Source organism: Chiloscyllium punctatum, chromosome 37 (assembly GCF_047496795.1).
Source record: "Chiloscyllium punctatum isolate Juve2018m chromosome 37, sChiPun1.3, whole genome shotgun sequence".
Lineage (NCBI taxonomy): Eukaryota > Metazoa > Chordata > Chondrichthyes > Orectolobiformes > Hemiscylliidae > Chiloscyllium > Chiloscyllium punctatum.
The window spans coordinates 54,623,838-54,651,190 of NC_092775.1; the positions used below are offsets into that span (position 1 = coordinate 54,623,838).

The following is a 27,353-nucleotide window of genomic DNA, read 5'->3' on the forward strand; positions in this document are numbered from 1 at the left end:
CTGTACGTGCCTGTTTTAATTGCTGCATTTTGGTGGCTGTGCCTCCAGTTATCAAGATCAAAAACTCTGGAAAACACCCAGAAATCACACTCTTTCTCCTCCTTAATACCTATCTCTTTCCACTAGGTTCTGTATCACATTTTATTTCACGATAATCTAGTGAAGCACCTTGGGACATTTTCCTCTGTCAAATAAGAGCAAATTGCTGTTGTTGGAAGAATTTCTGTGTTCATGGGTTTGTTTAATGGGGTGGGAGGGAAGGTGGCACATGGGTGCCCATGTTGGTGTACACCCAAGAGCAGTCATATGCATTTATCAGAATAAGGGAGGAGAAATAAGAGTGAGAGATTGGAACATAGATGGCAGAGAAGCAACTGAATGACACTGAACAAAGACTAGGATTGAAGTATGTGAGAAAAAGATAAAAATGGGACAAATATAGGGACATACTGGAACAGGAGGACAGAGTGGGGAATGAAACAGGACAAATCGCACAGAGAGGGGACAGAAATAAGAACGTTTAAGATAAAAACAGTAGAAGCAAGCAGAGATATGATCAGATGTGCAGGTCTGCTAGAGGGGTGTTTGGAACAACACGACTGGGTAATGAAGAGTTGGCAGACAGTTTGCACGATTGAATTTTCAATGCTTCATTTGCACAGTGCAGGTGAAGCCCAGGCTCCCTCTAGTGGTTCATTCTAGTAAATTTAATTCTTCTGCAGTCCAACAGACTTGTTAGAAGTAAATATCTGTAGTCAGTCATAGTCATACAGTACAGAAACAGATACTTTGGTCCAACTCATCCATGGTGACTTGATGTCCCAATCTGACTTTGTCCCGTTTGCCAGGATTTGGCCCATATCCCTCTAAACCCATTTTATTCGTGTATCCACTCAGATGCCTTTTAAATGTTTGAATTGTAGCCATTTCCATCACTTCCTCTGGCAGCTCATTCCATACACACACCAGCCTCTGTGCGAAAAAGCTATCCCTAAGGTCTGACACACAGCACATCTGCATGTCAGACAGATGGCTATCCTTATATCTGGTTGGTTGTGGCCTGTAAGGGTTTGCAGCAATTAGGAGACAGTGAAGGCTGGAGAGTCAGTGTCAGTAATATGTGGCACTGCAGAAAGCACAGCAGGTCAGGCAGCCTCCGAGAAGCAGGAGTGTCAATGTTTCAGACAGGATCCTACATGAGGTCCTGCCTGAAACATAGACTCTCCTGCTCCTCAGGTGCTGCCTGATCTGCTCGCCCGTAATGGTTTCTACTTCACCAAATGATCCTATTATGTTTATGGGTACAATATTGAAAATAGTCCTGGTCTTTACGTACATCCCTCACGACTATTCCACCCTTCAGTGTCTCATGCTTATTGCGGATATCATTTTTATATAACTGACTTACAAAACACTGCTCTATTCTACATCCTTCTTCAGCACTTCATGGCTCTCAACACCAAATCCTCTTTTCTATCAATTCTCATACAGTAGCAGTCTTTCAAAGCCATCATCAGGAGTACTTTCAACCAGTTAGGTTCCAAACTTCAGAATTCTGTCCTCTCCTTCTACTTTTCCTTTGAGATTCAGCTCAGCTCAAACATAGTGCAGTTCCTCCCAACCTTGCCTCGTTTAAAATGGCATGTATTTTGAACTTACATTTTTGTATTATAACATCAAAAAAAAAACTTGTTAGACAGTCCCTCAAGATATTTACTTGCTTCAACTCCAGTCTGTGATGGGTTGAGATAGATGATATATTCAATGTCTGATCTGGAACCTCTGCCACATAAAGTGGTGCTTAAAGGGTAAGTAGACAAGTTGCTTTAAAGTGTGTATGGTTAGAAAACATGTTGCAACTGCGGCTGAAACAATTATTTGAAAAGTTATTTTCATACTACATACTTGTGTTCATAAAACCTGGGATTATAAAAGCTAGGATTCCATATTCTGTGGAGGGTCACACTTCAGCAGCGTGACTTGCAAAACAAAGGAAGGCTGGAAGGTGAAGGTGATGAGCAGAGATAAGACAGGAACACAGGATAAACCACTCACAGAAGAAGGCAGTGTTTTTAGTTGGCAGAAACAAAGACAGAAGTGAAGGCCCAATGCAAGTTAACTACAAGCATCTAAAACTGGAAGATGGACGAATATCTCAACGATACTAAAAGAAAGGTGAGTTTTGCTCTCCGGAAGTGGCCAAACCACAAACCAAGGTCTTATTGTCAAACAGTAACTCTGGAAAGTTACACCATCAGGAGGATTGTGACCCTGGGGAGAAAGAGGGCTCGTATTCTGCAACAGCATAGCTATATAGTGCTACAATTGTATTGGGAGTAGATAAATCTTTGATCTTCACCTTTTCATTTCAAGCAGCATATGCCTTTCATTTCAGCGTAATATAATTCAACGATTCATGTTAAAGTAAAAACAATAAAAAGTTGAATTTACTGGTCATTTTTTGGGGGGGGGGGGAAGCAGAGAGAGAGAGAGAGAGAGAGAGAGAGAGAGAAAGAGAGAGAGAGAGAGAGAGAGAGAAAAAGAGAGAGAGAGAGAGAGAGAGAGAGAGGGAGGGGGAAAGAGAAACACACACACACACACACACACACACACACACACACACAAAGACAATAGAAATGGTCAATTGGTTCACAGTTTCCCCCAATGTAACAGTATGATAGCATATTTGCAAAATCACAAATTCAAATCTTTGTTTAAGAGTTCAAATTCTCAAACTGGCAGTTTAAACCATGTTGTCCATTTAAAAAAATCTTTGTAGCCATTTGATCCAACTGGCCATTTAGAGGGCAGTTTAGAATTTCAGCTGGGATCAACAACACTGGTGGGTTACTGGTGCTTTTCAGAGCAAAACAGGCCATATGTCAATTAACAAAGATGTATTAACTTTATTAATAATCTGCATACATTGTTCTCTTGCATATTAGAAATACATTATGAATGGTGTAGTGATTTCAGCAATTATTAGCTATACAAACAAATACATACTTAGCAAATCTGGGTTTAAATTATTCTGAATTGATGTGTTACTAGTTGCAAACTAAAATACAGGTGATACACTTTACTACAAGAAATCTTACACAGGTTATACACCTGCCTTAGCGTAACATAAGTAAGTACACTGATTAACAAGTCATTTTTGTCTGGGCCCAGCCCAAGTTTTAAATGGTCTAGTTCTACCTTCTTGATAAGTTTAACAAAAAAGTCATCTTCACGACTAGTAATTAGGCAACATTTCAAGCACGAAAGCCAAATGAGTTGCAGACTTCAATTTGTACCAGTGTTGTCGCGAGGATTCAATTCAGAGTCAACAATAGGTTTGTATCAATTATCTACAGTAACCGATTTAATGGAAAAAGCAGTCAGCAGTACAATTTTGGACTCTTGTCAAACAATAGCGGTATAGTCAGAACAATTTTAGCTGTGTAGCAGTAGAGGTGTGGCCATTTCAAGAAATTAACTGCAAATCCATTTGCAGCTTAGCAGCACTGTTGCTGAACCCTTCCTTCTGCTGTATACAACCAGTGGTACAAACAGGCCGATGCTACAAAAAAACTAATGACATGGTAGGTCTAATGAAAATATACGACTGCTATTTGGCCATTGGGATTGCACAAAGAGTCAACTCCATGGTTTAAATGGAAACACACTTCACGAGATCAAATCCACACAACAACTATAACAGCACATCGTCAGTCCTGAAATTAAATGCAGAATCATGTGAACAAAATTCTGGCATATCAGCAGATTATTAATTCTATTGACTCTATTCACTTTTCCCTGTTGATTACAGACTGAAATAGTGATGACACTCTGGGCCAAATCAGGTTGGTGAGCCAGAATATGTCATCTACAGCAAAGCATTCTGATGTCATTATTCGTGCTCTCTGGGTTTAAACTCATATTCCCCCCTGCCCAGCAGGAAGGGTAATCAGGATGGAACAAACTTGTGCTTTTGAATACTTTACAATAAATGGAGGCAGTGAGTACAGTGAGAAAATGGCAGCACGTCTTTGGATGACTTTACTTTGTACAGTTGAAGGCAAATATATGCAAGTAGAGTGCAATAATAATAAGTGAACATTTCTTCAAACTAATTGCTGATTTATAAGGATTTTAAAGGCATCCAAAACCACCAGGTTTGGGCTGATCAAAAGTATGGATGGATATATTTCAAAGCAGATTTTGTTCAGTTTTCAATATTTACACTTTACAGCTTACCAGTAATTTCTTACTTCATGCAGGCAGTTAAAACTATAGGTTTCTGGTGAAAAGGGGCTAGAACAGGCATTATGATTTAAAAATGGGGTTGAATTATTTTTATAGTACCATTATAAACTCTGATCTGCAACAAAGACAGATTATGAAAATTATTTAGTTGTGGCAATATTGTTGCATGAACTCCAGAGGAAAACTGGGAGGTTTAATTTGCTATGGTAAGTTTATTTAGACAACTTTAGTACAGATATGGACACAAATGTAAGAAGAAACAAGGTTACAGGATGTATGTACAGCTATTCAATTTTCAAAACATTACGTAAGGACTTCAGATTGCTTCCCAAATACAAATCTGTATAAGTTCAGCATAATTCATGTATCCTTTTGCTAATATGCTTAGTTCAGCACAATTTTGTAAATGAGTAGAAACAACCAAAACAGTGAACAACTTCAGACAGACAGTCTTTCCAACCATTTGGAAAATATGAGATGAGCACAGTCAAAAATATGCTTTATGCACCATAACTCAACTTTCCAAAATAGTAATCTGAACAGCTGTGTGACTCAAAGGGCACACTTTCATTCCACAAAAAGCTGCATTTTAAAGGTTATGATATGGCCAGTGGGAACTTTGATTGTTTTTCTGTTTTTGGCAAATCCTATGACAACTGAAACTGTTAGATAAAAATGTAGCTGGTGGAGAGAAGAGTGATGTTGGTTTAGACACTGATTAACTCTCTTAGAATTCCTCTTCACTAAAATCAGATCAAGCAACTTTACCATACCATGGAAATCTTCTGCTAGTGGTAGCTAGTATGCTCCTGACCTCTTGTCACAGGAAAAAAAGTTGTTGGACTGAAATGCTGCATTCGTATTTTAAAAGGAGGATCATGAAGTTTTTATAGGAATTTGAGCTTTGCTGTCAACTCTTCAGCATTGCATAATATTGCTCAGAGACATCATTACAGCAGGGCACCATGCTGTAGATGAAGACATGGTTGCATGATTAGTTGATTTGTTTTATCTGGGTCCTCTTCTTGGCCAGTTGAGCTTTCTGCTACAACATTCCTCCATGCAGTCAGCCTCAAGAGGTCCTAGCAATTGGCAATGATTACCCATGAATCTGTCAATGTCTGTCACCTTGCAGCTGTCCTTATAAATTTTGTTTTTTTTATTCAACCAATAATTTTCAGAATAAACCAAACGATGTCACAGAGGCATCCCAGGCCAGGTTACTAACTCCAGTTAGGCCTGATCGTCAATAGATGTGATTTTCTCACTAACACTTTCTATACATGCAGCTACCAGTGTTGTGACTGACCATTACCTAGGACTAAATTTTGGACAGGACCTTGACTCTTTGCTGCCATTATGTCCTGTACTATCTTCTGTTGCTGTCACTAGTACTTTCCTCCAAAGAGATCTCATATTAACACATCCCAAGGGAACCTGAAGGGAGCTCTGAAAGCATGACTGAAATCTCTTGCCCTCAGATATATTTGCTTCTTGCCTTTGGGTGGTCTCCATAATTGCTACTGTGCGTCCATAGCTACACTGCCTAGTTTCCAAGTTAAGAATGATTAAATTGCATCCATCTCAGAATAAACAAGAGACTGGAGAGAAAACAGAAATACAATGTTCTTTTTTTAAAAAAATTCAGAAACAGTCTAAGTATCAAAAGTTAAAAATCACAACAGCAGGTTATAGTCCAACAGGTTTAAATGGGAGCACTAGCTTTCGGAGCGACGCTCCTTCATCAGGTGTCATCAGCAGCGCTCCGAAAGCTAGTGTGGTTCCAAATAAACCTGTTGGACTATAACCTGGTGCTTTGTGATTTTTAACTTTGTACACCCCAGTCCAACACTGGCATCTCCGAATCATAATTATCAAAACAAATTCATAGCATCAAATGTTGTACCTGGTATAAGGTGAAAGCGATAGCCAGGAAATGACAGGTTAGTTAGAAAGTGAAAGGTTCATTTAGGAGAACAGTCAGATCTGTAGAGGGTAAGTCATGCCAGAACTATTTAAGTTTCTTTTAATTCTTTCACAGGAGGTGGATGCCACTGGCTTGGCCAGCATTTGTTGTCTACTTCTATTTGTTTGAGATTCTGATTTAATATGTACTACAGCTGTTTACAAAGGCAAACAATTCAACAATTTATTTATAATGTGCAAGTCAGATAAAGGTACCGCAATAAATGTTTTGCTTATGAATTTTCATGCTTTAGCTACAAAATGCTACACTAGTTTAAAAATTAAGTATTAAAAAGAATATAAAATGAATGGAAAGATGGTCATGATGCAGAAAGCAAGTAGTAGGAATACATGCACTTTTTGGATCAGTGGCGTGTGGGTAATAGTATGTTCCAGAGCTTTCAGATGGGTGCTTATTGTTTTGTCATTTACACTAATATTCTGGACACAGCAGTTTAGATTTCTCTGAAGGTTGAATGTCTTTGGAATTTCTTCCTCAAAAAGCAATGGAAGCAGAATCTTGAAATACCTTTAAGAAAGAGGTAGGTTCTTGATTAGGACTGTAGAGTTAAATGATCTTACTGAATGTTAGAGCAAGATTGAGTACTAGCAAACATACAGTGAACAATTAAGGAGTCACAGCAAACTGTTGGGAAGAATGCAAGTAATTGAAAACATATTTGTGGAAAGAATAGCTAGCTGGTTTAAAGCAGAGAAAAAGCAAAGCACTATATTTTGGGAAAGAACTGGGCCTAATGACCGAAAAAGTGAGGAAATGTTGACTATGTACAGTTGCCACAGAATACATCTCTGGCGCTCATTTACAGAAAGGTTATTAGAGTAATGGAAAAAATAAAGATTCACTTGACTGGCATACATAAGAGGTTATATTTATGGAAGAAACTTAGTGGTTTCAGCAGAAGAGAGACAACTAAAGAGGATCCTAACTTTATAATGAAGTTGTAAGGGTGGAAAAGTAGAAGCTCCCAGTGGTTAGTGAATTGGCAAGAGGGTTGTGGTCACAGAATATTCCAAAAGAACACGTTGGCAGGTGAACTAAGTTTTTTTTTTAAAATTAGCCCAGAGTTGTCAAACAGGAATTCTTTCCTGTAAGTGGTATAGAGACAAAATCTATAGCAGTGAAATAGTTAAATCAAGCTGTCATACAAGTACAATTGAGTGAATAATATTTATCTTTGTGGATTTTTGTTTTAAATTTCTAACCCAAAAAGGAATTTATCCTTACATTGTGTGTCACACATGCATTCTGCATAAACTGCAGGAGTATAACTCAGCATTACTGAGAATTGTGTTCATAAATATATATTTAAATACAATGGGAGATCAACAATGCTGGACTAAGAATCACTTACTTACTTTCTATCAAACCCTCTGATTTGCTGCCAATTAGCAGGGTTAAACCAGAAACGGAGTGTAAAACATCTCCAAAATCTATTTCCCTGTAGGTCTCATGGGTAGGATTTTGTGACTTGAAGCAGTCACACAAAAGACAACCAGAAAAGACAGGCAATCCAACTTATGTTCCTGTCTGCAAAGAGTACACCTGAAGGTTTAGGTAGAAAGCAGTGTACAAACCATTGGATCAATTATCAGGGCTTTTCAGGCATTGCTCCATGTGAGAGTTTCATCAGCAGCTGACGACAGACTGACTGCTCAATATGAATCAACTGATGTACAAAGTACATGCTTAAATGCTTGTCATTCAATTCCTTTGTGATAGCCCCAATCCATCCTATTACAATTAGCAACTGTATGGGAGGCTGTTACAGAGACACAACATTCCACTTTTAACCACAAATGAGGGGTTCTCAACTGAGGTGAGGCAAGAATTACAAAGATAGAGAGAGATGCCAGAAATCACTGGTTGACTTAGTTCAGTTGAGTAAACCACAAAAAGACAGGCGCTAATCTAAATCCAATTTACCTAACATCATACTCCGTAAACATCCTTAATGTTGTTGCCAACAGTCTTTGCGTGCTCCTCAAACGCTTTGGTCAATTCTAATCCCACTTTTACATATGCAGTCCTGGGAGAGACTTGCAACTAATTGAGGAAGCTACTCAAAATTTTTCCTGACTCTTCAAAGCAATTCAAGTGACCCCAAACCATTTAATTATCAAAATGATTTATCGCTCTCAGAATGTTAGCACCTCTTCTCCAGAAGTCCATTAATTGCATTCTTGAAGGACCAATAAGCATTGAGGAGCACATTTTCAAGTCCAGGCTCATAAATTGATCAATATCCAGAAATTATAAACAATCCAAGCATCCAATCTCACTTGCTTTGTTTTTAATATGGCTGACACACCTGTCCTTACCATCATAAGCATACCAGCTACTTTCATAGTGTCTTTGCCTTCAACAGGAAGTATCTTACATTAAATTCTCCTCCAGAATTAATGATGTTGTTATAAAGATTGATTATCAGTCTGTACTTAAGAACATACTAGCAAAGGATTGTTTTTAAAACTAAGAGAATTCAATAATTCATGTCTTGAACTCACTTCTGTAAGTGCTGAGTTTACCGCTTCACAAAATGGAATCTGACATTAACACCATAAACATTCAAAAAAATGCAAAGTTAATTTGCTTATGAAACCCAGCAATACATTACACTTGAAAAAATAATTCTTAACAGAGAGGAAAGGGACAGGGGCACAGAAAGCAATAGGACCTGCCTAATCTAAGAGCATTTGTTCATCCTACTTTTCTGGAAAAAAAAAGTACATTTTGTTTACTGTGGCTAGGTGGTAGCAGTCACACACTGGATTTGGAGGTTATGGGTTTAAGTGCCACCCGAGGATGGGTACAAAAATACAGGCTGACCTTCCAGTGCAGTATTGTCAGATGTGTAGATTTTCAGATGTTAAGCAAATTGCTCATCTGTCCTCTCAATTGGTCATGAAAAATCTCATAACATTATTTCAAACAAGAGCAGACAAGTGTACTCCAATGACTTTGTCAATGTTTATCTCTCAACCAACATTACTAAATCAGATTATCTGGTCTTCAACATTCTGTATTTGAAGGAACAGGGGAAACTGATTGCTGTAACAATAACTAGACTTCACTAATTGAACAATGCTGAGACATCTTGATGTCATGAAAGGTGCAAAACCTAAAAGATAAAGGTACAATTTGATAACCTAAACCAGAGCAGTTAGTTAACTATCATCAATTGAAGATTTTCTGACAATACAGTACTCTTCAAAAGAAAACTGGGTGGTCTTTGATCAAGTCTGGCCACCAAAATGCTCAAAATTGCATTAAGTTAGAATGATCAAGGATGCTAGCGTTAATCTGGGTGTTCCTTTTAAAAAAACTTAAAGCAAAAAACTCTTCTGATTTACATTTCTTAAAACTCTCAGCATTCACTAAATGAGCAAGGTTGTCAGATATGCATTCACAGACAGATAGGATTTCAGAAAACATTGACTTCGTTCCCATAGTTTGGGATCCAATCTAAAGACTTGGAAGTTAGTTTGAAGAATGTGCAAACTTCTGCCCCACATTTAGAAATACAGCCTCATTTCACCAATCAGAATTTAGCGGATTAAACACAACAGTCAAGAATACTTCCCTACATGCAAAACATTATTCTTTACTGTATACATATTTAGGTTGTCTCCCTTTTGAATGCAAAAACTCTTGACTGAGAGTAGATGGCTCACCTCCAGGCAAGAGATTCTGCAGTGAGCTTTGGCCAAGTGCTTCATCTGAAGCAGATCAAAGCAGAGCTCCAGACTGTCCTTACCGGATGTTCACATGTTCAAACTTCCAGCAGTATGGTCATCAGCAGCAGGAGTACTTAACTCTTCTTCTTCTTAGTCAAATGGTAGAACTTCCTAGCCAGCACACATCAGGCCTGGGACCACACAATATGTGGTGTATTTATTCTATTAGCCTCCATGTTAAGTATAACTAAACATTTCTTCAAGACTAGTTCTAATTTTTCTCCAGTCCACAGTACATGAGCCATCATGTGACTTGCTTAAAAGAGACAGTACCTCATCTCACTTGGATATTCTTAATCGCCAAAGGAAACAGCTGAAGTGGATAACAGACAGATTTTGAGGTGTTTTTGATCCTTTCAATCGCACAAGCAAGAGTTCAGTTAGTTGTGTTCTGAAGACTGAACCGTGTCTTCCTTAAACAAGAGGAAAAGGCTCTTGTTGGACAGTTACATGGAGTAGTTATATACTTAGCTCTGCATTTTTGAAAACTGGGTTCAACAGGTTTTAACATAGGAATCACTTCAGATTGTTGCCCCTCAGAGTGCACTTTAAAAAGGGAATCCAATTACAAAACACAAACTAAACAAAGTGCTTCAGTTTTTATAATTTCCCTTTTTTATGCAATAACGAGGTTTACCTACACGCAAAGTAAAAACCTATAAAGTTTTGTTATGCACCTCTGCACTAGACTCCTGCTGAACATCATTTAAACCATCCCCTAGTTCATTGGTTTTTATACTCCTGGACGCAAAGTGTAAAACACAAGCAAAGTGTTGCTCAGAGCACTTTTATCGAAAAAAAAAAGGGAATTGTAATTTTGATACTAGCTATTACTCTTCCCTCAAGGAGAGCACAGCAGAAAAGCTGAATGCAAGAGGGATGGTTTTACAGGGATCCATCCATCTTTTTACACGTTGCTCCGAAAAGATTCATTCATGGAAAAAAGGTCAGCAACAGTTACGTTTCGGGTCAGAAGGTTGTCTCCTGAGCTTGAATCCTTTATTGTTCATTGCTGGATTGACAGCTGTTGAAGGAATCCGACGACCTAAACAGACAGGGGAAAATAAATTAAAATGACTTTGACCTACAACGGAGCAAAGAGTTTTAGAGAGCAGGCAGAAAAGTGAAATGAATGACAGAAACAGATCAGTCATAATCTTGCTGATTGGTGGAGCAGTGTCAAGGGGCAGAATGGTCTACTCCTACTCAGATTTCTCTTCTTTTAAGGCTTGGCCTCAGTCATAGCCTCCTCTGCCAAAATCCAGTACATCACTATTTGGCAAATGCTACAGAGAACACAGTCATTTCCTACAAAAATTACAATCCCAATGTAGTTTAAGCACATACAATTGATAACATATTGAACTTGCTCTTAGAAGATAAATGCCCATGATCACAAACTCCAGACTTGAAGATAAGACACAGAAGGGCAAGAAAGATTATTTGGTTTGACTGTAAGCCTTGAAACTCAGGAGTTATTCAGTAGCTTCTTTATTATTTTACATCAGAAAGGTTTGTCCCACTGTAGCAAAATTTGACAGATGTGGAGTTGAGATGCATAGTTAAGATCCCAAACTGCAGAATGCCATCTGAACAGCTAGGTTCAGTTGGGCATTAATAACCTCTCAATAGTTCAGTGGCAACCAACAACATATTCAAGATTCGCTCTCCATTTTTCCTTGGAAAGAAAGACAATGAAACACTCAAAGTTAATTGTTTGAGATGCTGCATACTTGACGTACGTTGTATAGTTAAGGCCATACTCACTGATTTCTGCAAACAGCTCATTAATGTTAATGGCATTTTTGGCACTAGTTTCCACAAAGATTGCATGAATGGAATCTGCATAATCCTTGGCATCCTTTTCAAGTACTTCCCTGTAATAAAAGGACAAACAGATTATCTTAGGCTTGCTTTGTATAATTCAGGAAAGATTTTCAGTAAAGGATTAATATAATTGTGCAATAGCAAGTTAGGTTACATCTGCTTCAAACCTCTAATTTATTGAAAAAGATTAAATCAGATGTTTGGTCAGCAGTTTTTGGGGCCTGTTTGGAGGGAATAGTTAGGCCTGCAATGGCCATCGTTCCAAATATAATTTAAAGCCTTATGTTAGATTAGCAAACTTTCTATTAGACACAACAAAGAGCATCAGATAAAATTCATATTATAATGAGAAGAGTTTGATGTGTTACAAACGCCTTATTATAATGGACAGAACAATTACAAGGTTGGGAAAAATGTGGTGATGGTGGGTTTACCATAAAGATTCAAGTTTTCATTTGCAGGCAGAATAGCCAGCTATCTAATGACAAGAAAGCTAAGCGATGCCTAACACATCTCGTCTCGAATGGTACATAGGTTCTCAGATAATGCACATCTAACTTCTGGTTTATTGTTGCTGGTGCACACTTTAAGCAGGCAGATGGTGATACTGTCAGACAAATCCAGAAACTCTTAACATGGTGGCTCAGCAGCCTCAACACAGGGACCCAGACTCAATTCCAGCCCTGGGTGATAGGATGGAGTTTGCATATTCTCAGCCTGTTTGCGTGAGTTTCCATGGTGTGCTGGTTTCCTCCCACAGTCCAAAGACACGTAGGTTAGATGGATTGACCATGGTAAATGTGGGGTTACATTGATAGGGTAGGATGCCCCTCAGATGCTCATTTGCCCCAAAGCTGATGGGCCAAATGGCCTCTTTTTGCAATGTAGGGATTCATGTTTTTTAAAAACCTATCAGTTCCTTAAGTCAGTAATACTATTGCTACCTGAAGCTGTCTTCTGCCCAGAAACAAATCCAACTCCATTCCAAATATGGCTAAGGGAATGTTTAGGAAACAAGGCTAAACTGTTTCTCACTATTATAATAAGTGTAGAGAAGAGCATTTTCTCTTAGTTGAAGTAAAATCAGGTCTATGAAGAGTTCAAATAATCTGTTTTAGAAATAAAATTAACACTAAGTTTTGATAGGGCCATCAGATCTCAAGTTGGTTGTTATGAAGGACTGCAGAATGGCATGATGCTTCACTGCTAACCTGGCATCTCTCTCCAAGACCAGTACTTTAAACTGACATCAAGGCAGTTGGAGCTGCTTGTAAATTTCAGCTCCAGACTGATCAATTTTTTTTCTCTCTCCCCAGAACAAAGTTGATGGAAGTACATTATATACTACAGTTAAAAGTCTTAAAACATCAATCCTTTCTGCACTAACAAACATTCTGTTGGAATCTATCTACTGAAACTAGACAAAACTTGTGTACTCTGAAGGAGCTGGATCCATCTATTCAATAGCTAATCATGTTGAAGTCCAAAAGATTGGTACGCAAAGTCATGTGGGGTTTAATATCACATCTCACTGTGCAGAAACCAGCACATGGGAGTGTTGAACAAAGACAAATGGAAATTGATAGATTAAGTGAACGGCCCAAAATTTGGCTTTTGAAGTTTAACATGGATAAGAATGAGGTTATCCATTTTGGTCAGAAGAACAGGAAAGCAAATTATGTAAATGGAGACAAACTTCAGAACGCTTCATAGCAGAGGATTGTACAAAGCAAACATTGCAGGCATTGCTGGTAGTAAGGATGACAAATGAAGTTCTGGCATTTCTTGTTAAAAGGAGAGTATAAAAAGAAGGAAGTGCTGCTACAACTGTGTAAGGCCTTAAAGGGACCACACTGAGTACTGCATACTACTTTGGTCCTCTTGAGGAAGGACTTGGTTGTATTAGAGGTCGTTCAGAGGAGGTTCACTGGATTGATTCCAGAGATGAGGGGTTTCTCTTATGAACAGATATTATAGCCCTAAACTATTCGCTCTCTGGAGCTTAGAAAAATGGAGAGGAGAGGTAATTGAGGTGTTTAAGATGGGGACTGACAAAGTAGACAGGGGACAGTATGTTTCCTGAAGTGAGGCAATCTGGACTGAGGAGTCATAGTTTTAGAATAAGAGGTAGCAAATTTAAACAGAAGAGAAATTACTTATCTCAAAAGGGTCATGAAACTATGGATTTCACTATCCCAGAATGCAGTGGCTGCAGGGACATGGAGTACATTTAAGACTAAGAAATAGGAGCAGGAGCAAGCTGTTCAATCTTTTGACCCTGCTCTGCCATTCAAATGGGATCATGGCTGATCTGACACTCGTGTCCACTTTCCTGCCCATTCCCCATAAAGCTTGATTTCCTTCCTATGGAGATTCTGTCTTAGCCTTAAATATATACAAGGATTCTACCCCTGTAGCTCTGTGTGGAAAAGTGTTCCAAAGACTCTCAATCCTCAAAGAAATCCCTCCTCGTCTCAGTCTTCAATTGGCGCCCCTTTATTAGGAGGATATGTCTCCAGTCCCAGACTCTCCCATCAGGTAAAACATCTCAGTATTTCTCCTTAAGAATCCAAATTGTCTCAATGGGATCACCCCTCATTCTTCCAAACTCCAGTTAGTAGAGCTCCAACCCGTTTAGCCTTTGCTCATAACAATCCCTTCAAACCAGGGATCAGAGCAAACCTTTAATGAACTGTCTCCAATGAAATTACATCTTTTCTTAAATAAGCTTTCTGCAGTCTTTCTCCATTTAAATAATACCCTGTTCTTTTGTTCTCCCTTCCAAAACAAATAGCTTCACATTTTCCCTCCTTATACTCCATTTATCAACTTTTTGCCCCTTTACTTAACCTATCAACAAATCTCTCTAAACTGTTTGCATCCCTCTTACAACCTGCCTTTCCACCTATTTTTGTGTTGCTTGCAAACCTGGCTACAGGACATTCGCTTCCTTCCTCAAAGTCATTAATAATATTGTAAACCGCTGTAGTCTCAGCACAATCCCTGTGGAACCCTATCAGTTACATATCGCCAACCTGAAGAACCCCACCCCCCTCATCAGGAGGAGATTGATTTTTCAAAAAATTAGTCCTGGGTTGAAGGGTTATGGAGACTGGGCAGAAAGTGGAGCCAAGATGTGATCAGTCATCAAATAGCTGAACAGGCTCAAGTGACTGAATTGCCAATTCTTGCTCCTAGTTTTTTTTTTGGTTGTATTACAATTATAAGTTACCACAATAGTGCTGCCATTTTAAATTCACACAATTCAGTTTCCAAAAGACAATAAAATGGAGAAAGCAGCATCTCAGGAGGATGTTTTGCCAACATTTATATCAAAGTAACCAACTGTGTTAAATATTACAAGCAATCTAATCATTTGAGACTGATTGGACTGCAGTGTTATTTTAATACCATAGACACCAAGTTAAAAAAACCCTGCAAATTAAAAGTAGGTGATGCTTCTTTTTTCTTTTACTGTTCTCTCATTATATTTCCTACACATCAGTAGAAAGAAAACCTCTGGTATAAAGATCTGGGAGAGTGCAGCATATAGTCAGGAAAGGATCAATGGCTAGCACAGATGGAGGTAAGTATACATGACTTTAATCCTTTCTCTACAGTGCTTAAAGAGTGACCAAGACTGAGACCTGAATGTCAAAGGGTATTTGATATACAAGAGAAACAGAAAGCCAAAAAAGATTTTGGTGCGGTAATTAATGGTATTTTCTAAGTGCTGAGCAATAACCTTAATTGAAAAGGTACAGTTTGTGTTGAGATAACAAATATGTAAAGCAAGAGGCAACTTGTGAGAGTAGTTTATAGGCCCCCTAACAGTGGTCACTCTGTATAACAGAGCACACTGGAAGAATAGGGCACCCAAAAAGTGCACCACAATAATGAGTAACTTTAATCTACATGCGGATTGGGAAATTCAGAATGGCAAAGATAGCCTGGAAAATGAGTTCCTGAAGTATATACTGGAAACAATTTAACAGTACATTCTACAGCTATCCAGGGAACAGGCTACTGTAGGCCTAGTGATGTGCAATGAGACAGGGCAAATCAATCACCTCAGATAAAGAGTATCTGGATGATGCTGATCATATTGCAATTGAATTTCATGCTCTATTTGAAAAGAAACAGAGTGGGTGATGATTAGTGTTTTAAATGAATATTCAATCAAGAAAGCTAGCCAGGAATATAAAACCAGATAGGAAGAGGATACCTGAACTGAAGAGAAAGTAAAGTCAAGATCTTTCTCCTGCCAGAATGTCTCTCTTTTTCAGGGGAATTGATAATGGGAAACAAATTAATGGCAGGGATTTTGACAAATATCTTGTATCTGTCTACATACTATAAGGCTGAAACTTGCCATAGACAATTAAAAATCAAGGGGAGACAGGGAATAAACTTAAAGCAAACAACCATTAAGGAAAAAGTGCTAAGAAATGCTGGATCTTAAGGTTTTCAAGTTGCCAGGATCAGATGGCCTGTATCCTAGGAAATGCAAACTGGTGGTGGCACAGATGATTGTTACATGGGCTCTAATATTCCAAAATTCCTTAGATTCTGTAGGGTCCCAGGAAACTGGAAAATAGTAAATCTTGCACTCTAAGAAAAGGAAGGTGGCAGCAAAGAGGAAATGACAGGTCAATTAGCCTAATATCCGTCATAAGGAAAGCACTGAAATGTATTATCAAGGTGAAATTCCCCATGGTAGGCTTATGCGGAAAGTCAGGAGGCATGGGATAGAGGGAAATTTGGCCAATTGGATAGAAAACTGGCTAACCGGTCGAAGGCAGAGAGTGGTGGTAGATGGTAAATATTCAGCCTGGAGCCCAGTTACAAGTGGAGTTCCGCAGGGATCAGTTCTGGGTCCTCTGCTGTTTGTAATTTTTAGTAATGACTTGGACGAGGGAGTCGAAGGGTGGGTCAGTAAATTTGCAGATGATACGAAGATAGGTGGAGTTGTGGACAGTGAGGAGGGCTGTTGTCGGCTGCAGAGGGACTTAGATATGATGCAGAGCTGGGCTGAGGAGTGGCAGATGGAGTTCAACCCTGCCAAGTGTGAGGTTGTCCATTTTGGAAGAACAAATAAGAATGCGGAATACAGGGTTAATGGTAGGGTTCTTAGTCAGGTGGAGGAACAGAGGGATCTTGGGGTCGATGTACATAGATCTTTGAAAGTTGCCACTCAGGTGGATAGAGTTTGTAAGAAGGCCTATGGAGTATTATCATTCATTAGCAGAGGGATTGAATTCAAGAGTCGTGAAGTGATGTTGCAGCTGTACAGGACTTTGGTTAGGCCACAGTTGGAGTACTGTGTGCAGTTCTGGTCGCCTCACTTTAGGAAAGATGTGGAAGCTTTGGAGAGGGTGCAGAGGAGATTTACCAGGATGTTGCCTGGAATGGAGAATAGGTCGTACGAGAATAGGTTGAGAGTTCTCGGCCTTTTCTCGTTGGAACGGCAAAGGATGAGGGGTGACTTGATAGAGGTTTATAAAATGATCAGAGGAATAGATAGAGTAGACAGTCAGAAACTTTTTCCCCGGGTACAACAGAGTGTTACAAGGGGACATAAATTTAAGGTGAAGGGTGGAAGGTATAGGGGAGATGTCAGGGGTGGGTTCTTTACCCAGAGAGTGGTGGGGGCATGGAATGCGCTGCCCATGGGAGTGGTAGAGTCAGAATCATTGGCGACCTTTAAGCGGCATTTGGATGGGTACATGGATGGGTGCTTAATCTAGGTTAGAAGTTCGGCACAACATCGTGGGCCGAAGGGCCTGTTCTGTGCTGTATTGTTCTATGTTCTAACTGAAGAAATTACAATGTGATCAGGCAGAATGGACATAGCTAATTTGCTTAACTATCTATTAAACATTTTTTTGACAAAGTAAGCTTCACAGTGAATAGCAAAGAACCAGTAAATGTAGTTGGTAGGGATTTTCCAAAAGTGTTTGATGGTGTCACAAAAGTTGCTGCACATGGTCTAGAGGTAGTACATTAGTATGGATAAAGAATGGGAAAGCTAACAGGAAGCAGAGATGAGCAGGCCTTTTCAAGTTGGCAAGCAGAATGCCGGAGGGATCAGTGCTGGACCTCAAATGCTTAGAACCTATAATCGACAATTTGGATGAGGAGACAATGTATGGTAACTAAATTTGCTGTGGACACTAAAATAGGTAGGAAAGTAAGTTGTCAAAAGGTGGTAAAGAATCAGTAAAGTAACAGACATGAGTGAACTGAAGTTTGATAATGGAGTTCAATGTTGGTAAAATGAGCTTGACTATTTTGGCAGAAAGAATAGACAAATAGTTTATGACTTAAGTGGAGAAAGATTGCAGGACTTGGAGGTACAGTGGGATCTGGGTGTCCTGGTTCGTGAATCACAAGGAAAAGAATAGGAAGACAATTAGAATGTTGTCATTTACTGAAAGGGAAATAGAACATTAGTAGGGAAGTTTTACTAAGAGTACATCTGGAGTGTAGTTTAACCTCCTTATTTGAAAAGGCTCACTTGATTCATTCCTTGGTTGAGGGCTTATATTATGAAGAAAGGTTAAAAAAAAGTTAGTTGATATCCATTAGAAGATTGAAAGGTGATTTTATTTATAAAATAAGATTTAGTGGGGACAATCTAAAATAAACAATGAGAATATTCCCTTACAGGACACTGTAAAACTTACAGGACACTGGTCTTAAACTTCTCGGTCTTATTCTTAAACTGAAAAAAGAGAAAGCTTTTGCTTTCAGAAGACGTTACAGGGTTAAATTCTCTTCCCTGAAGATAGTGGAGGCCGGATCTTTAAAGTTATTCAAGGCTGAGTTCGATTTTTGATAGACAAGAGTCAAAGATTATGGGATGTAGACAGGAGAGTGGAGCGGAGATCACAACTAGGCCACATTGAATGGTGGAGCAGGCCTGAAGGACTAAATAGAATTAAGAGTAGGCTAATGTTCAGAAGCTTATAGGCTAACCTTACTTCAGCAAAAATAAACTAACACAACTGAAAATGAAGGGAAAAGACTACTATCTACCTTATTTACTTAACCCCCCCAACATAGGGATTCAGTCTTATCATTATTAAGGCAACCTAGATTGTAAATATTTCTGGGTCTCATATTAAAATGGTTGCTCACAACGTGTTGCTGGATATGTCATCTGTCTAACATCAGGACTTTTAATTAAGGTGGTCATCCTGAGCAACAGCCTTATTGCAAAGCATCTGTATGAATGCTAACATATTCAATGCTTACTCGGTGACACATCCTCAAAAAGAAGGAAGTATGAATAAATGATCAACTGGAGGATATTACTAACGGAGATTGTTCATTTGTCATCCAGACATGCAGCAAGTTAGTAACAATCGATTAACAAACTGTTTTTCACCATAGTTCAGCAGTTTTGCTATTACTTTATTAATACCTGCCAATAAAAGCTGCAAGATGGATATTCTCAGTACATGAATTACAGCACTTATCCAATCTTAATCCTGCTTATAGGTTGTTTAAAAGACTACTTATTTTTTGATTGGATAAAAAATAAAATGGGAAAGATACAGCTTTAAATTAAGGGACTGTGAAAGATATTGCAACTTAAAAAGAACTCATTTTATGTTGTATCCACGATATTTGCATTATTCAAGCAATGCTGGAGGACACTAGACACCTCAGATCAGCAGCAGTTTTGTCCAGTGTCAGACTGTTGATTATTTTCCCCAACTGGTACCAGTCGTGTGTTCAGAAGTACTCAGCATTGTAACAACCTTTTGATTGGTTCACGGGCAAGTGCCTACAGCCTGTTCTGGGCAGTACAGGAGAATATCCAGCCTTTGAGGGGGAAAATCTCTCTATAATCCCTCAGTTGGTGAATTGAGAGGAGATTCTCAGCAGCTAGCTACTCTCTTGCTACTCTCCAAATTCCATTCTTGAAGGATTTAAAAATGGAAACAAAATCACTTTCAGGGACACCAAAAAGGCAAATCGTTAATGAAAGAAACATTGAGAATTGTTATCAGAGAATCCCTACAGTGTGGAAACAGGCCATTTAGCCCTAAAGGTCCACACCAACCCTCCAAAGAGTGACCCATTCTCCTATCTTATTACTCTATATTTAGTCTGGATGAAACTGGAGCACTTGGAGGAAACCCTCAGACACGGAGAGAATGTACAAACTCCATACAGACAGTCACCCGAGGCTGGAATCGAACCCGGGTCCCTGGCACTGAGAGGCAACAGTGTTAATCATTAAGCCACCGCGCTTGCCTAAAATATGTTTCTAATCTCATGTCCTCAAAGAGTTGGATAGACTTGGACAGAAACTAAAGGTAAACATCTCATTGACTCTTGTAAATTTGGGCTAATGCCAGGGCTGTACTTAAATTTTTTTCATTTCTTCCCCGCCCAGAATGCAAATTTTGTCTCTTTCTCAGTATTTGTATGGATACTTTTTAAAAAAAAAGTAGAATCTAGATTATAGAGAGCATGTTAAGTTTGCAATTCACACTTTCAAATAATGGCAGAAAAGAAACAATCCATTTATCAAAATTGGCCATTTAGAATTCAGGGAAGTGTTTTCTTTTGATGTGGGTTGATCAGTTTTGTAAATTGAAACATTGAAGGGCTTGATTAAATCTTTTCACATTTGTGATAAGTCTAGGAATAACGGGACTTGATTTCTAGTGTTCTACCCGATCAGTCATGACTAATTTATAAGTAATTATGGGTGGCACGGCTGCCTCACAATGCCAGAAACCTGGGTTCAATTCCCGCCTCAGGCGACTAACTGTGTGGAGTTTGCACATTCTCCCCTTGTCTGCGTTGGTTTCCTCCAGGTGCTCCGGTCTCCTCCCACAGTCCAAAGATGTGCAGGTTAGGTGAATTGGCCATGCTAAATTGCCCATAGTGTTAGGTGAAGGGGTAAATGTCGGGGAATGGGTCTGGGTGGGTTACGCTTCGGCGGGTCGGTGTGGACTTGTTGGGCCAAAGGGCCTGTTTCCACACTAAGTAATCTAATCTATTCTAATCTAGACATCTTCAGTTTGCAAACACCCTAAACTGTGGGGAATAGTCCATCTTCCAAGTGGAGGAGGATCCTGCAGCAACTCCCAACACAGTTCACATAATTATTGTACCTTCTGAAAGACCAGGATGCAAGAAAAAAAACTTTTCTAGATTTACACATGAGATGGCACACAGGAACAATTTATTTAAAAATTCAAATCACATTCTAGGCTCAGTAGCAGTTCCACACAAAGACAGACAGAAATAGTTTAACACTTAGTTTTTTCTGCCTATCTGCCAAAAATTATTCAACAAATCATAAATGAATGTCTTGTTCCTGTCAGTGGGTAGGAGAGTACAGGCCTGAAATGAATGCCATTCTTTGTCCTTTACTTCCACGCTCTAGTTCATTTGCTTTTGAGACTGGCGAACTGGAGGCAAATACTTGCCTTGTGAAGAACATTTTATCAAAGCACAATGCTTAACATTCTTAAAAAGCAACAAGTTATTAAATATATCAAAGGTTCACACCAACTCTGGCAGAGTGCGATATACCTGGCATCAGTCAGATCACATTTGTTTCCTGCAATTGCTACAACTATATTTGGAGGTCCATGTTGTCGCAGTTCCTTCACCCAGTTCTTCAACGTTTGTAATGTCTCCTGTGCAACGGTACGAACAGAGTAATTAGTGCAAAAAATCACATTGATACAACATGTCTCATGTGAGTTCCAATAAAAAAAGCAACTGATTTTCAACTTTTTTTTGACATGTCCTATACACCCCTGAGACAACATCTCAAGAAGAATTAACGGCAAATGATCAATTAGCTAATTGTAATCATTTCTACTTTGCCTTCTTTTGGACAGTTAGAATAATCGTCCACAAGAGATTGCTCACCAGCACCTGCTGACAAGATACAAGCAAGCAACATCAGGATCACTTGCTTGCACTTCAAGTAACAAGCACTGATAAACTTGCTTTAGCTTCCATGACTTACCTTTGTTCAGAAGAATGCAATGCCCTGGAAGCCCAAGCTTGCCCATTATCTATACTGAATGAAAGTTAAACTGCATCACTGGAACCAGTCACATGCACTGCAAATATCCTTTCTTCAGTTGTATATCTTTTTCTTTAAAAAAACAACTATTTTGTTCTCGAAATTCCTTTGAACAGGATGGACAAGCTTCATTATACAGATCGAAACTATGTACCTGGTGAAGGAGAAAAGCTTCAGACGGCAAAAGGGGAGTTGAAAAAGTAGGAGTTAAGATATGATCATACCCTCTAACGATACTATCCTGAACGGAGTGGATATTGTAGGAGGCCACAACATTAAACTAAGAGAGCAGCTCTTTCATTTATCGTTTCCCTGGTTTATAAACAATGAATTTATCCAAAGAAAGTGTACTAAAAATAAACTAAATGACCCCTTTGCTGAATTAAAAAAAAATGAATTCCTCAACAAATTGTCATTACGTGCCTCTTCTATCAAACAGCAACAGAGTGATCAATCTGGAGGAACGGCACAGCAAGGAACAAGTTTAAACTTAAGAACAAAAAGTTTGTATTTACAAATATTCACTTGGTGAGAAAGGAGGATGTCAGAATGTAACATTCCAGGTGTTTTGAATGCTTTTGCATTCTCATAGTGGTCATATCACCATTAATCCCAGCCTCATGTCCGAGGAGTATAGGTTTAACTTACATTATGGCAGATAATGATATTTGAATTCAATATAAATTTTGAATTACAAGCTGGCCTAGTTGTGACACTATTGTTCAGAAGAAGACATCCTGATCATCAATGCCTTTTTCGCTAAGAAATGGGTCAGCCTTACCTGCTTATGTCCATATGGTGCCAGACCTACAGCAACGTAGTTGACTCCTAAATGTCCTCTAACCAGTTCGGATTTCTCTTCACAGATGCTGCCAGACCAGCTAAGTTTTTCCAGTAACTTTGATTTTTGTCCTCTAAGCAATCCTCTTGGGGATGGGCAGTAAATACTGGTCTCACCAGAGATGCCTGCATCGCTTGAAAATGAATAGAAAAAAAAAATTCCACCCTGAAAATAACTGTTTTCTTACCTCTTTTGTGATATCATACACAATGATTGCAGCAGCTGATCCACGATAGTACATTGGCGCTAAAGCACGGAACTGTTTGGGGAAGAAATGGAAAAACTGTTAAACCAATAGGAGAATTGAGGAAATGCAACATGGTAATGGAAGAGAAAACTTGCATTTATATTTAATTGCTCAGATCCTTGCTAAGCATAGTCAACTACTTGTGTTTGAATTGTAATCACTGTTGGAATGTAGGAAACACTGCAACTTGCAGTTAGGTTCCATGAACAGCAATGAGATAAATGACGAGATCATAATGTTGTTCACAGACAAGTGTTGAGCAGAGGAGAATACCACTTCTTTTCAAACCATGTACACTACCTGCATGTCCAAAGAGGGCTACATCGAGACACTGTATGAATACAAGTTATTATTGCTGCTAATTATTTCACCAACAAGGTGACTTTAGTTGATTGAATTTGGTCCACCCTCAGTAATGAGAAACAGCAAGTTAATGTCACCATCATGAAGATTGATTCCTCACTAAAATTCATATGATGAGTTTAAATGTAATTAAGTTTGACCACTTTTGCAAAAGATAAGCAGGCTCCAAACTGAACAGCAAAAAAGCTATTTTGAAGCAAACATGACTGCCGCTGTTCAGTGAAGATTCAGCCAAACTCAGGTATGTCACGCAAAGGAGCAAAATTAGCCTTTGGATTCATCTCTTCCTCCTGGACAGAAATCTGTAATTTGTGCAGAGGTTTTGTTAACTTCTGAAGAAAAGAGCCTCTGTGGACACTACAGAAAAGGGATATGCACAGCAAATGAGGCATCACACAAACATACATTCATCGACAATCAGCACTTTCCATTCCTGGTCATGATAGCACTTAACAAGTGACAACTGACTGAGGGAGGTTCCAATAAATCCTTGGAAGAGGCAGTAATGGTGGGAATCAGAAAGGGTATGACAGATACCATGGTCATAGGCAGAGAAGGGAACTCTTGTCGAGAGGTATGTGGCCTCTGCACTGCATGTGTATAAATGTTCCTGATCAGAGATCATTCCCATCTATCTACATTCACAAGCTCCATATTGTCTCACCAAATGCTTTCTCCTATCATGAGCAAATGCCCTGCACTGTAAACCCTCCAGCTTTCCTGTTCAGGCTCCTAGGAGCAGGATCCACCTCATCCATGTGGTAGATCAAGGAGAAAGGTAGGACTCCTGTCACTAGCAACTACCTTGGACACCAGCTCAAAGAGCAGCATCACGTAACAAAAAGATTAGGTTACAACTTGAAACCTAACAGTGACACGGACCGGATGAGGGATAGCAGCAACCATGCCAGGCGCAAGGGGCACCATGTATGCTACATTTACAAGGTGCATTATCACATACTAGTTTTGCTGAGGAGGAATCAGACAAGGAGTTTGAAAAGCCAACATTCAGAAGTCGGCTGATGGCTTTGACAAACCAAACTCTGATTTCAATTAACAATATGCTGAAAATAAACTATTGGTTGTGGCTAGAGGCAGCAGATGATAACTGCTTTTTAGGCCAATTAAGAAACTTGAGTTGCTCTAGATTTCCCTTTGCATTTCCCTATAATTTCAATTTAATCCTAACAAAAATATTACTTCTGAACTATGCTGTACTATAATGATTCTTCTCTGTGCGAGATAAATTAGACTGATCACTATTAGTAATGTCAGCAAAGAAAGAGTTAAGGAGCATAAGTTAATATCTAAGTTGGAATATGATATTGAATATCGACTAACATGTCTTTACAGCAAACCATTCCACAATTTCTACATTACTGGAATTTGTAGACTCTGTCCATCAATCACTGATAAAGGCCTCCTCATTGTGACAGTGTTTCCAGATAACAGAAGTTTGATGAGTGAACCTTTTTGTGCTCTATGGCTGGCTGAGTTGCTGTCACATCAAAGTGATTCTCTTCGTGACTAACCACATGGACTCAAGATATTCACACTCAAAGGCATTAAGTCCAATGTGAAAGATACTAAGATTACAGTATCAATTCTTTGTGCACTTCTGTTTGATAAATATAGCAATAAACTCTTCGTATACAGTAGTAACAGGAATGTTTTTGGTCTATTGCGCCTATCCCTCCAAACAACAGTGCTTTCCTTATCATTCTGAAATTAATAGTGATGAGTCTCATTATCTAATTAAGGTTTATTTTGTCCTTTCTAATAATCTTGCACAGTTTTCTGAACTATCATTGCTGCTAACAATCCGTTTCATGATACTATCACCATCTTCCTAGAATAAGGTTGTCTAAAACTTTTCCTTTTTGACATTCTGAACTTTAAGTTGAGTGTAATAACACTATTGTCAATGCAACATATAATTCCAAATTACCCCACACTTCCTTTTACAGCCAACATCATCAAAAGCAGATTAACATTCTCAATTTGTTCTTGTTATTGTTTATGAAACCCTATCAACTTGGAAAAAAATAAGTACTGCTTTGGCCACATAATAAGATTGACTGCTTTGAGATATCGAGAGACTGGATGTGGTATAAGTGCACATCTTATCATTTTGATTCATATCTCTGGGTGAAAAACAGGTGACAGCAGATCAGCATCTTATTTTACAACTTAAACAATTTGTCTTCTCAACTACCTTTTTGAAACATAAAGTAGGTCAAGGTATAAAATGCACATCCAGTTAACTATCACCTGATTATTATCTGCAGATAGAGATTAAATATATTTGATGATGTTCCTTAAGGTCCGCTGCTAAGCCAGGTAGTCCCACCTGCTCCAGTGCTGTGTAATAACATCCACAAACCAGTTGATGAGAAAATATGTTTTAAAAATCTTACCCTCACATCCTCCCTGAATCTCTTGCCTGAAACCCTAACTATATTCCTTGCACCACCAGCTAATGGGATTAACTTTGTCTTGACTACCTTACGTAAGCTGTTAAAATTGTGTACGCCTCAGGAAAAAAAGAATACGCTTATGGTGCATTGGCAGTGCCATATCTCTCAGCCAGGAAGTCCAGCTTCTAATCTCACCTGCTCCACAGCCAATGATAACATCTCTGAATAGGTTGATTAGAAAATCTCTCAAAATGCTTGATGTGCTGCTGTGTCTAAATTACATTGCTGTATTGCCATTGGGAATAGTTTTAGCCTTGACAAAATAGCAGCAAATAAATGAGGTTTTGCATTGTTTTACACCAAAAAGGGTGATGTATACCTAACTATCTATATACCTACACCAATGGCAGGATAAGTGCTGAACTATTGGAGGTGGAGTAGGCGATGTTTTCCTCCATGGTTAGCTGCGCACTTACATAGTCACTTTGCTCACACTGGTCCATACAGATCCACCCTGTACAATAAGGAAAGTAGGAACTCCAACATGAAAAATACAAAAAAATGCATTTAAAATGAAGACACACATGGAATCTCAGCAGGCACTGTTGCCTAAATATTGATGCAAAGATGTACAAACTGCTGTACAATAAAAAGGGTGCAGATTCTAACACACACATAAACACAGTAACATGACATTATAACTTCATTCCCTGTATCTGCTCTACAGTATAAATGTAACATTAAATACCTGGTTCCATTTCTCAACCTAAAATTAGTCAATTTACTTAAATACTTAGGCAATACTCTGTGCCCATTTTGAACTTAACTGTTTGACCAAACTGCAACCTTGTCAATTAGATTTAAAGAATTCAAATTCTCCAAAATTTCAAGAAACAGCAGTTATAATAGGATTGTCAGGAAATGTATCGAAGGATAATTTTTTATATATAGGTTATAATATCATTGTAATGCCAGGACTATTTTAAGATTGGAAAGAAGGGTACATCATGTGAAAATGTGGTTTCAGCCCAAATTGCTTAAAATTTTGCTAAAGAATGGATTTCGGAGTCTCTTACCTCAGTTGACTAGATGGCATATGATTCAAGATAACAGCAACAGCTAAGGAGAAGCTGGAAACTGCCTCATCATGCTAGTCGGAATTTTAGAACACTAACACTGGCAAATCACCATTGCCAAAAATTGCCAAGAATGCAACTCAGGATACAGCTATAATTCCTCAGCAGAACCTCTTTCCTAGCCCTGCCTTTGGCATTAGTAACTATGTGGACCTGTCCGCCTCACTCCAGATTACTCTCCATCCCAGAAGAGATTACCTTGGCACCAGGTAGACTACACATCTTTAAGGCCTGTCTATTTTTGCAAAGAATAGTAACTATTCTTCTAACTATGCTTTGTCCTATTACTGCAAGATTTCTCTTCCATGGTTTTGTGGTCAGTGCAATCATTTGTCCTTACAGTTTGTACCCTTAACCACACCGGGAGCAAGAACTCACTATCCTCTTTGCACAGTCCATGTGAGTCCAAAATAAGAGATGAGGATTGATTGGACTATAAAATGTCTCAGACTAGTTGGGCCTGTTACAATGTCAATACACATTATCTTAA

The 27,353-nt window shown here is 38.8% G+C and overlaps 1 protein-coding gene across 1 annotated transcript in view; it reads right to left on the reverse strand.

The window, feature by feature from the left end:
• Positions 1-2,880: 2,880 nt before the first annotated feature.
• The window catches only part of rab22a (RAB22A, member RAS oncogene family), a 67,108-nt gene continuing 42,635 nt past the window's right edge, over positions 2,881-27,353 (reverse strand). The window contains exons 4-7 of the mRNA XM_072556849.1: positions 22,888-22,959; positions 21,355-21,461; positions 11,737-11,846; positions 2,881-11,014 (exon numbers count right to left, since the gene is read on the reverse strand). Of these exons, the coding sequence (XP_072412950.1) occupies positions 10,917-11,014; positions 11,737-11,846; positions 21,355-21,461; positions 22,888-22,959 (387 nt within the window). The 3' untranslated portion in view covers positions 2,881-10,916. The remainder of the gene's footprint in view (positions 11,015-11,736; positions 11,847-21,354; positions 21,462-22,887; positions 22,960-27,353) is intronic.